This window comes from Furipterus horrens, unplaced genomic scaffold (assembly GCF_987537825.1).
Source record: "Furipterus horrens unplaced genomic scaffold, mFurHor1.1.pri manual_scaffold_4, whole genome shotgun sequence".
In the NCBI taxonomy this organism is placed as follows: domain Eukaryota; kingdom Metazoa; phylum Chordata; class Mammalia; order Chiroptera; family Furipteridae; genus Furipterus; species Furipterus horrens.
The window spans coordinates 160,553,032-160,565,538 of NW_028327174.1; the positions used below are offsets into that span (position 1 = coordinate 160,553,032).

The following is a 12,507-nucleotide window of genomic DNA, read 5'->3' on the forward strand; positions in this document are numbered from 1 at the left end:
ATGATTGACTTTTCATTTATTTCTGAAATCTCATTAGTGGAATTAAAATGTGCAAGCTCTTTTACATATTTTATATATTTTATTTCTTGGTATCCACCAAAAATAACAGTCATTTCATTTGGGACACATTTTTTAAAACTCTAAAAACAATAAAATTAAAATATGAAACAGGTTTATGGAGTTCTTAAAGACCATGCTTTATCATCTTTTTTCCAGTTTCATAAACACATGCACTTCTTACGCTTAACCATAATCTAAAGTTGTAGGTTTAGATTTAATGTCATAAGTTTAATGCCATTAGTAGTTAACTAAATTACTCTTGATAATTCAAGATGAGAAATGAGGCTAAACTTTAATGGAATAGAACAATTTGGAGATAGCGGTGTAAACAATTGTATTTGAGGGCAACTTTATAAAACAGCAATTTATTCCCTGAAACATGACATTGGATGAACAGAATAATAGAAATGGCTAATTTTATATAGTTGGTTATCAGTATTCTTAAAATGAGCAAAATTTCACTTTAAAAATCTTGTTGACTTCTGTTATAATTACAGGAGACATGAAAGTTTACTACTAACAACATTTTGTATATGTTTTTAAAGTCTCCTAGCAACCTTATGAGTGTGCCTTTGTGATGGACAGAGCGAGTACAATTACCCTACTTTTCAAAGGAAGCTATGGCAATAGGAGATAAAGTCATTGTCAGGTCCCACTGGAAAGCTCCCAGCTCATCTATGAGAACCAAAGATATTAATTGCTTTTCGGAAGGTACTCTCTGGAACAAGGAAAAAATGAACTCAAGAGGACAGACCTTCTGGCTAAACTAACAGTAAGTTCTATAAAGCAAGTAAAGTACCTTTAACCAAGAGTTTTTCCTCATTTTCAGGCGCCCCATCCACATGTCCGTCAGCAGCATTTGGGTACAAGTATGCGAAACAAAGGGCCGTAACCCTCCAGACACGGCCAGTTTCAAACAGGTGGAATTGCTCCAGTTATTGAGTTCGTAGGTCAGCAGCTTCATGGCCATTCTCTCATTCTGCTTGAATGCCTTCTCCAGCACATCCAGGGCAAGCTGGCCAAACTGTCTGTAATGACCCAGTGGTGAGCAGCGAAAACAAACACAGGTGAGAGCCCCAGAAATGTTCACAAAGATTACATATGAGACTCAGAAAAAGGCTGGCACAAAACAACAAACAGCAACTTAATAATCTCAGTTTGCAGAAGCTATTTTAGAGGGATTGCTGCTCAGGAAATGAATTGTTGTCCTTTTCCAGAAGGAGCAGGACATGAGGGCTCACTTACACTGTGGCATGTAGAATTTGTAGACACCAGGAGCACCTGAGCTATGCGGGGGGGGGGGGGGGGGGGGGGCACTTCACACCACAAAACAGGCTCTGTGTAGCTTGGTTTGGGGCTCCCTGATAAGACCTCCTAGAGAATTTTTTTACAGAAAATACTGTTCAAACTGACTAGCAATTAAGAAAAATTGTGCCTGGCTGCTGTGGCTCAGTGGATTGAGCATTGGCCTGTGAGCAAAATGTCGCTGGTTTGATTCCCAGTCAGGGCACATGACTAGGTTGCACATCAGGTCCCCAGAGGCAACCACACAGTGATGTTTCTCTCCCTCTCTTTCTCCTTCCCCCTCTCTCTAAAAATAAACTAAAACTAAACAAACAAATAAATAAATTATTTTTTTAAAAAAAGAAAGAAAAATTGTGTAACTACTTAAAAAAAAAAGATTTCACGAAATGCATAGATGACTTAAGGAAGAAGCCAGACCTGCAGACATTTTCTGGGAGGTTGTTTTCTCTAAAAAATAGATGCTGTCATTCTCTGGAATTTTTAAAATCAAAATTATAAATGTGTTTCTCTTAACCCCAGCTTCCCTTTTTTCCTCACTATTTAATGCTTTCATGATCAAAAAACAATCTAAAACATTTCCAACTTTCCTATGTTCCACCATCTGGCTCTGGTTCTTTAATACCTAATAGACTTATTTGTTTTTCTACTTGAAAGATACATAAAGTAAAGCACAAGTTTTAATTTAACTTAGTATCAAAGAGTTTGAGAGGTGAGAGGGACTTCCAAATCATTAACTAAACACTTGGCAGTAAGGAAACTAAAGTCCCAAAATCTAGTCAACTGACTTGCCCAATTAGTAAACGGCTGGCCTAGAGCCTGAACCCAAGTCTCCTGACTTGCAGGCCATCTCTCTTTCCTTTCTTCCCAAAGATCCTTAAAATATCTAAAGAACTTTATGTATAAGAGAGTGCATGAAACACATGGCAACAGGTCCACTCATCTCACAAGTTCTAAGGGGAGGGAGATAAAAGTTTCTAACCATTCTAAGAACTGTCGATGTTTAGCATGTAGTGAAGAGAGAACTCCTACTTTGAGTAATTTTTCATCTCTTCTGAGGCATCGTCCACCATGCTGCTCTCCTTAGCTTCACGGGCCATGGCTCGGTAGAGTATAGAAGCAATCACCGCCTTAACTGTGGCCTCCTCTCCGTGCTGCCAAAAGAACATGGCCATCTTCTGCCTTTTCATTAGCACAGCCCAAACCAGCAGGTCATTGTAAGGGTAAATAAAGCCAGAATCGTTGGATATATTTTGGTCTTTTGACTTCTTCCTTGATTTATGAAGAACTGTAGACTTTTCCTGTTGGAAAATAAAACAGAAGTGGTTTCCAAATACTCAAATACATGATGTTCTAGTGAATGAAACACATCGGGTATCCTAGGTATCCTAGGGATGGAAATAATAATACAACTTTATATTCCACATATAAATTAAATCATATGGTAATCTGAAGAACAATACAAACAAACAAAACAGAAACAGACTCAGAGATACAGAGAACAGACTGGTGGTTGCCAGAGGGGAGTGGGCATTGGGAACTGGGTGAAAAAGGTGAAGGGATTAAGAAGTACAAATTGGTAGTTACAGAACAGTCACAGAGATGTCAAGTAAAGCACAGGGGAATACAGTCAATAATATCGTGATAACTATGTATGATGCCAGGTAGATACTGGAAAAATCAGGGAAACAGTTTGTGAAATGGTTGTCTAACCACTATGCTGGACACTTGAAACTAATACCAATTGATATTGAATGTAAACTGTAGTTTAAATAAATAAATAAATATCAAGATCAGTTAAAAATAGTAATAGAACTTTATAAACCAGAAACCAAAACTTTGGCCTTTTAAGGTTATCTATTTCTTGTTGTATCTAACAGTTCCAGACTCCCTAACCTGAGACATATTAAGTTCATTTAGTTCACCTTAAAACACTACACCTTTGAAACAGAGTCACTAACTATATGACAACTTTTAATTTCCCAAGGAAATGGGTTGAAATACCATACTGGATAAATGACAACTATAAAATATTTTTAAATAAAAATAAAAATAAATTTTTTAAAAAAACCCTCTAACCTCACCTTACAAATAGATTCCTTATCTGCTTATAAAAATGTCACCAGTGTTGCCAACAAGCATCCAAATAGAATAGGTTGGTTTTAAGTTTCCTTTCTTTATTCTGATTATATTCCTCTAGTGATGGTAATGGGTAATGATGAAATACTATTCTCCACCTGGTAAACCCACCCTTTACTACTCATGTCAAATGCAACTCCCTCACTCCCATGTTCTTCTATAACACTGTATATGAGTCTCAACTTCAATACCCATCATACTGCACTATGGTTATTACTCTGGGCAGGATGGGATCATTTCTCAGTCATCATTATATTTTCCCCAACCCACCTGCACCCCAAATTCAACCAAGCACCTAACATAATGCCTGGAAAATAATAAGATTCAGTAATTATTTTTTTTAATTAAAGGGGGACTCATAGCAAAAATTGTAATAAGTTTCCTCTATTTCCATAAATAAATGAAATTTGTATTCATTGATGATGATTGAGGGTAATTTTATAAAATATCTTTTCATTCTAGAAGCTATGGGAAGCAAACCTCTTTCGGGCAACATAGGAACCAGTTATACCAAAACTCTTGAACAACTCATTCAGACCCAGAGGCAAGTGGGACTGAGGTCGCCTGGGGAGAGGGGGAATAACAACGTTATGCACATGTATGCATGCACATTATCATTGTCATACTCTAACATTGAGCTAAAGTTAATTTCAAGAAATCCTCAAAGGGAAAAATAAGATGCAAAAGGACAATCTGAGAGAGAAGTAAAGGAGGATAAGAAAGTAGTCATATCCAATTAGCCTCAGGGAGAGCAGAGGAAGTTTTGGTGTTCGGTTAATGATTACATTTGTCATACTGTCCCATAAACTGACTTCCTGAGTCACCAAGTGGACCAGGTGGCAGTAGGAACAAGGAAGACAAGCTGAAGTGTCAACCCAGGTGTCATTCAGTTCCCAGTGCTCTGTCCTGGCCCTGTGCTCATTGTTACAGGACAGCTGTGTTATGCTTTTGATTTGCACCATCTGTTTATGGTACTTGTAAGTGGTCCCTCTATTTGTACCTCCCTTTCTCCAACTTTAAATGAAGATGTGGTCTCACTATGCAAAAACAATTGTTTTTTCAAATCTAAAAATAAGTAACAGTACCTTGAGTTTGTAAGGCTGGGCAGTTCTGATGAACTGGGAATGCTGCGTGCTTTCTGCAGATCCTTTTCTGTTTCCTGAGCCACATCTCTGGGGAAGAGGGGCCTAGGAAAGGGTTTGAGCAAAGCTGGTCACTCCATGGCATATACTGAATATTATTTTACTTTTAAAATAAAACAAAAAGGGAAAAGGAATACTATACTGGCAATGATTAACATTTTATTTCTAGAGAGTAATGAAAACCAAATATAATATTGTGTCCTACCAAATAACCAATGACTGTCTCTCATCCATAGTCATTAATCATTAATCAAATTAATTACTCACTGACCCAGAAAGAGCCCCTCATAATATCCTTCTTATTAACAGCACTGTTATTTCCTAACATCTTAGGAAACGTGCTCTTTTGTTCCCTATTACATTCCTTCTCCATGGAAATTCCATTAGAAATCAATGGATGTTCTATACCTGGAACAAGCTCAGAATAGGCAGTAAAGATACCTAGTTCTGATAAGAAAATGTTCCCATTCATAAACAGCTCCAAGGGTAAGGTTAGGTTAGAAAGTTATGGAATTTCTCCATGTGTTATATAATATCGCCACTAGAGTGCCAATGGCTAGGCACAACAACATAATTCGTTACTTATCATCATGACGCTTTCGTCAATGAGAATGAAAAACCAAAGCATTTGAAAGGGACTAGAATAAAAATGTATGATGCAAACCAAAGGCTTTGAATTAATTTACTTAATTTTAGTTTATGTTTTATGGATATAAACTAGACATAAAAGTTATGTGGTCAAGACTTTTTAAAGATAGTACTTAAATTATTATGGTGATAGAGAATTAATAGTATCATTAGTAATACTCATAATGACTACTATTATTAACAGTTACTCAATATCCTCTGTAGGGGAGAACAGAAATATGGGCTTTTCAGATATTATTTTATTTAGTCTTTTTGATAAATTTTTTAAAGGAGTATTATTATTCCCATTATACAGATGAGGAAACTGACACACAGAGAGGTTAAGTTTCCTGCTCAAGATTACACAGCTATTAATGAGGAAACCAGAGGTTCTGTTCTAGATCGCTCTGACTCCAAACCATGTATTTGCAACTCTGTGATATAATTTACTAGAAAACACAATAAACTCTGTACTTCTTCACTAGCATATAATCAGAAATGGGTAATTTCCTACTCATTTTTAGAAAAGGCACTATGGCACATGCCCAGCCTGCTCTCCACTGGACTGCACCAAGACCAAGTCAGTCCTTGTACCTGCCCCTTGTGACCACACAGCAAGGTGTCTTCTGTTTAAATGAAGAAGCTGACACCTCAAGTGTTCCCTATACCTTTGAAATTTCAATAAAGAACATCTTCTCTGTGAGATTTGGGCTTCTTTTTGTTTTGTTATTATATTTCCTAAGGCCAAGTTGGACTTTCACTTCACCTAATTCTTTATAAATAAACATCAAAAGTAGCTTGATATTCGGGACTCTTCACGTGATATTACCCCCACACAACCTTTCCAGTCTCATCCCTCACAACCTCGTGTCACTTCTTTAATGATAAAGGTCTCCTTGATTTGTCCTATAAAAACATACCCTGATGTCCACAGTATTGTGCCTCTCATTGCTTCTGTTCTTCTCACAACCGAAAATGCCCCAAACTACCTTTCTAACACTTCCATTATCCTCTAATAACAATTAATCTCTTCAATTTACTGATCTATAAAGGCACTTTTAAGAAACAAGCAGCTCTGACTGGTATGGGTCAGTGGATTGAGTGCTAACCTGTGAACCTAAGAGTCACCAGTTCAATTCCCAATCAGGGCATATGCCTGAGTGGCAGGTTAGGTCCCCAGTTGGGCGCATGTGAGAGGCAACCACACATTGATGTTTACCTCTTTCTCCCTCCCTTCCCCTCTCTCTAAAAATATAAATAAATAAATAAATTTATTTATTTATTTATTTAAATTTATTTAAATTTTATAAATTTAAAAACCAATGTTTTTTCTGCTGACCAACTAACTAGTCAGATTTTACATTCCTAGACTTTTAAAACAATGATGAAAAATAAATTAGGTAAAGCATATATTTTTAAGTACATTCTGCATGCTTCTTTCAATATGATCCCACACTCGTGCCAAATTTGTCATCTCCAGACTATGGATTACTATGAGTTATAGATCTAATCCTATTAAGCCTTCAACTCCTATATTTTCAAAAGAGAAAGAAAGGAAGGAAAGAACTGGTCATATCTCCCCCTAACCTTTCTCATCACATTACTTCTGTGTCAACACAACACGTTATATTCTGTTTTGTATTATGGCTACTTATTCATAAATGTTTCTCCTATGAGTTTCAAAACTCTTAATCTTTATGTCCATCCCAGACCAGAATGCCAGCACAGTATCTTACATTTAGCAAATACTCAAAAAATGTCGATAAATAGAATGTCCATTTTAGAAGCCATTCCCATGTGAACTTCCCAAGCCACTTTTTAAAAAGTATTATCATTAGTTATCCTTAATTTTACTAGGATACTTTTTCAATTGTGCTACCTTATGCTTTCTGTAGAGATTGTAGAGGGCTCTGAAATTTTTTCTAGTGTAGCTGCTGCGATACGCTCCACCAATGAGGTACTCTATTATCAGCCCAATGTCAATTAGTGTTATTCTGTAGCCTGAAAGAAGGGTATGCTGAAACAAAAACATGTAATCAATTATAACTTCCAGTTCCTTTTCTACCTCTTTTCCCATACCATTAGAACATAACCAAATCAACTGCAAAAAGGCAGACTCATACTTTTCAATCATCTTTACAAACCAATCAACTAATATGGCCAGCTATTGATTCAAACTGCCCATTCAGATGGGAAAGGATACTTAGCTTTAATATGGTTTTAGTTTTATAGACATGGAATGCCTGATGTCTGCTTATATCTCTCATTCGCTCTCCTTTCTCTCTCTCATGCATACTCATACTATAGAATAAAATACATTTAAATATAGTATAAAAATTGTCTTTAACTGGAAATAACTACAACAGAAGTGATATTACTAAAAGACATACTGAATGCATGTGATCAAAAATTAACATGGGGTTAAATAATCTGCCTCTCTATGAAAATGGCTATAACACTTTGCATTTTATTGACAACATCATACATAAAACAAGAATATGGAAAGAAGCAAAACAAATAGAAATAAAGTACACAGCATGGCAGAACCAAATGAGATATCAAAATATGAGGTTGTGTCAAAACTAATTGTTATGGTTGGTAGGAGAGCTGAGCAGTAGATTTCCAAGTACATGGATCTTCGTCTAAATGAAAATTATTTCAACTCCTAGACATTTTTAGTCACACAGACTGCTGAACAAGATCTCTGTGAATAACATTCATGAAACTTTGAACAAGAAATAAGGTGATATATATGTATATATGTAAATGTGTAAATGATTTAATGTCTCCTTTTTAGTCATAATTTACATTTTTCAAGAAAAAATAAAAATTATGCTCTTAGTTGCTGCTAGTTAAGAGCCTATTTAACTTCTTACATTCTTTTTTCTTCAGTTTTCTGTGATAGAATCAGAGTTCAAGGAAATAATATAAGAAAAATTATTTTGATCTTTCATAAATGAATGCAAATTAAATTTACATCAGCACAGACACTTTCGCTTATGACTAATTTGCCAACTAAATGTCTTCTTCCTCAGTCCCTTCACTCTGGCTGTGCCGCCATGTCAGCATAACCAGAAAGCCTATGCTCTCCCCATCAAGATAGCAGATAAGATAAATGAGGAAAGAACTTTTCAAATGTGCCATGGATGATATCAATTATGGTAACAAACAAAAGGCACTCCCGGTTTTCTACACAGGTGGATAAAAATTCTTGGTAATGAAAAGAGAAGAAATTAAGGCATAAAAATCTGTTAAGGTTGAGAGGTTTCGGTAAGTAATAGGACAGATTAAATCTGTCTTAACTCAAAGTTCAATGAAAACATAAGGAGCGAAATGTGAGGAAGGATATAGAGCAGTGTGATTCATCCTAGTTCCCTAGAACAATGCTTAGCCTCAGAAAAGAAGTGAGAGCCCCCAAGCTACCACTAAGAGTAAAAACAATCATAACAAAAACAATGGAAATCACATATTAGTCCTTCTATAAAGATAACAGCACCAGGGAGTGCCTTTATTTTCAACACGCATTATTATCTTCAGTGATAATACTGCTATAGCACATTGAGCTAAAGTTCTGATTAGAAATTTTACATGTCTAGTTAATGACACTTGGTGGATCTAATCTTTAAAAACAGAGTAAATTACAGGAAAAATGTAAGAGTGTGGTTTGGTGATGAAATTGTTCATTCACTGGTAAAGAGGGGAGGCAATTCACTAGAAGATCCAAAGCTAGTCGTGGCTGGTGTGGCCCAGTGGATTGAGTGCCAGCCTGCAAACCAAAGGGTTGCAGGTTCAATTCCAGGTCAGGGCAGATGCCTGAGTTGCAGGCCAGATTACTGTTTGAGGGCCCACAAGAAGCAACTACACATTAATGTTTCTCTCCCTCTCTTTCTCCCTCCCTTCCCCTCTCTCTAAAGATAAATAAGTAAGATCTTTTTTTAAAAAATCCATTATCTACATTATACAGAGAAAAATCTAGTGAAACGTCCATCACAAAGTTAAGGCAATGCACAAAGAAATTTGCACACCTTCATAATTAGGTTACCTGTTTTACATCTCGGACAAGATGATGCAAGAGCATATTAGTAGGTCCTTGTTTCTGTAATAAAGAACAAAAGGAAGAATTTTAATTACCTTTTTATTAACACGTGCTGGGAGTGGGGGGGGGTTTATTTCAGAATGTATAAATAATCCAGAATACCAGAGATGTTTTTTGACATCTTTAGTAATGAAGCTTAAGCCACATTAATTCTAAGGAAAGTGTTTCCCAAAAGAAAATATAATTAGACTGAAGCACTTTTCAAAGCAAGATGTATACAGATAGGTAGTAAGGACTTAACTTTCTGTGACAGGAGACAGACATAAAATTTAACTAATTTATAACTACCCTTTAACATACATAAGCCACACAATTACAAATTCCATGAACAAATATTTATTGAACACTTACTGTGTTCAATCAAGTTTCTAAGGAATTCAATGAAGAATGTAAGTACTTTCTTTGCAGAGTTTTTACAGTTTAATAGAAAAGAATGAGTGCTTACACGCAAAAAAAAATGACCAACAATATGGAGATGTGTATGCTCAAGTGGAAAATAATTTATACTATAGAGACAGGTCAAAAAGACAAGATTTGAATAGGGCTTTGAAGAAAGTCTAAGATTCAAAGGACGAGGAAGAATACTTCAGGAAGGGTGCATGACTTGAGCCGTTGGAGTTTTTACAATGAGTAAGCTGGTCAGTCTCGTTTCAATAAGTGTTTGCATAGGAAAGTTGCAGGAACAGAACTTTAACAGCAGCCTTAGGTTGAGATGCTTTCAATAACTCAATAAAACTTTTGCTCTTATTCACATCTGTGGCATTAATTACAGTTAAGTAAGTTGTTAAGTTAGTTTATGCCTCTATTCTGTGTAGTTAATAATGGGAAATACAGAAATGACCCAAGAAACAAATGGAACTGGGAAAGATATTTCTCCTTTGGTTGAAAAGTCTGTCTCTCTATAATCCATTGATCTTTGTACATGAACAGTCCAGAAGACTTGAACATCAAGCTAAATTGTAAGGTAAACTTTAAAGGGGGTGACTGATGAAATGCTCCAGTACTCACTGTATTATAGAGCTCTTCCAGTCGAGGAATGGTGAGAAAGCGATGGAGGTTCACTCCATATTCTATTAAGAGCTTCACGAAGTCCACCCGATCCATCACTAAAGCATCTAACATTGCTTGTTCCAGTGAGCCAGGCTTCAGAGGGTAGAAATTTTTTAAAAAGATATAAAGACAATTAAGAAAGTAGAAATAACTAAATGACTATGCACATTTGAACTCAAGACTATACAGACATAGTAAATATAAAATACAACCTTACTTCAGCACCTGAGTGAAGAAACAACAAAAAGTGAACTTGGAGGTATAAAGCACATCTTGACTAAATTTACTCTTGGGTGGGGAGATTGGCTATTGTAAAGATCTCAATGCTTTCCAAGTAAATGTACAGGTTTAATGCAATTCTAATAAAAATCCGTTTGAGGGTTGTTTTTTTTTCTTTTTTCATAGCTTGGCATGTTTCTATTTAAACTACACCTGGCTTTTGGGTATAAATGGCAAATTAAACACATTCATCTACTTTTACTCCTACCTAAAACCCCATTAAAATTATAGTAAAGACATGAAAGAAAGAAAGAAAGAAAGAAAGAAAGAAAGAAAGAAAGAAAGAAAGAAAGAAAGAAAGAAAGAAAGGAAGGAAGGAAGAAAAAAAGAAATGAATCCACAAGAACAAGGTCAAGAGAGCAACATTTTAAAAGATGGCCAAGTGGTAATTGACTTAGCAGTCTCCAGAAAGCCAGAAAGTGAAAGTCCCCAGAAATTGAAACTGGAAAAAGTTAACCAGACAAATCTATGCCACAGAATTCTAGCTGCTCCAGAATGTAATAAATGAACATTTGCTGAATTCCTAATGTTGAGACCTTCCCAGTCATCCTTCCCATCTGACTTCCATAATACTAGCAACAAGGCTTTTATCTTTGAGGCAGGAGATTGAAGAATTCTTTTCTGGTATTGTGACTGATACAAGAGAAAAGACATGAATATGCTGATTCTGAGGTTCACCAACAAATGGCAGCCAGATCACCCCACTTCGAAGCTCAAACCTACAGGCTCAGAATTTCTAATGAGTTTTCTAGCCTACATCCTCAAAAAGTCCAGGGCAAACAGACCACAAAACATCACCTAAGAAGCATCAGGCAATGCAGAAAAAAGAAAACTTCAAAAGAAACATCATTAATATCCTCAGAAATAAAATAAGATATTTATATTCAGGGTTGTTTTTTTTTTAAACAAAGAACAAATTTGCTCTTAGAAATTAATAGTTTGCTACCAGAAACAAAAAGAAAATTCATATTAGGTAAGAGAAATAAGATTAGAGAAGCAATCTGCGGTTCAATATTTATTTAATAGGAATCCCTTGAAAAGAACAGAGGAAACAGGGAAGGAAATTCCCCAGAATAGAAATACATGATTGCCAAATTGAAAGCATGTGTTCAGCATAATGGATATAAAGACTCAAAACAATACATATATGTATTTGTGAAATCTCATAACACTGAAAAAAAGAAATATATTTTAAACTTCCAGAGGAGGGAGAAATGGTCACAAACGATCAGAAAACAGAAAAATTTTTATTTCTCAACAGCAACACTGGGTATTAGAAGCTAAGCATTCAAAATTCTCTAGAACAATTATTTCCAATCTTGAATTAAAATATATTCAAGCACGTCAGTCCTCAAAATCTTCTAAACTCCCCTTCTCAGGAAGTTATTGAAGGATGCACACCACCAAAATAAAAAATTAAATCCAGAAAGAGGAGGACAGGAAATACAGAAAACAGGAAAAACAACACAAGAGGGGATGCCCAAGACAATGAAGGAGACAATCCTGCACAAGGAACAGCAGGGACCCTGTCCAGACCTCAGCAGTGAGGACCACAGACAGGTGTATTGAGAGGTCTCTAAAACTGATGCATCAGAAGACAGCAATATGACTTATACTATCTGCTATAGTAGGCAGTTAGACAGGCATGAGCAGAGCAAGGACGGTGGGTGGCTGGGTACAGAAGGTCACCAAGATGAAAAGTCAAAGGTGCTTAGGAACCAGAAAAACTGAGGCGGAAGGGGATCGGGGGGACCCTCATCCCCCGGCTAACCTTTCCTCCCCTAGCACACAGCTAGTCACATGGCAGAACCC

The 12,507-nt window shown here is 36.1% G+C and overlaps 1 protein-coding gene across 1 annotated transcript in view; it reads right to left on the reverse strand.

The window, feature by feature from the left end:
• The window catches only part of TRPM6 (transient receptor potential cation channel subfamily M member 6), a 112,308-nt gene that overhangs the window by 63,064 nt on the left and 36,737 nt on the right, over positions 1-12,507 (reverse strand). The window contains exons 12-17 of the mRNA XM_090275225.1: positions 10,375-10,509; positions 9,313-9,366; positions 7,150-7,287; positions 4,587-4,688; positions 2,395-2,663; positions 860-1,088 (exon numbers count right to left, since the gene is read on the reverse strand). Of these exons, the coding sequence (XP_090131351.1) occupies positions 860-1,088; positions 2,395-2,663; positions 4,587-4,688; positions 7,150-7,287; positions 9,313-9,366; positions 10,375-10,509 (927 nt within the window). The remainder of the gene's footprint in view (positions 1-859; positions 1,089-2,394; positions 2,664-4,586; positions 4,689-7,149; positions 7,288-9,312; positions 9,367-10,374; positions 10,510-12,507) is intronic.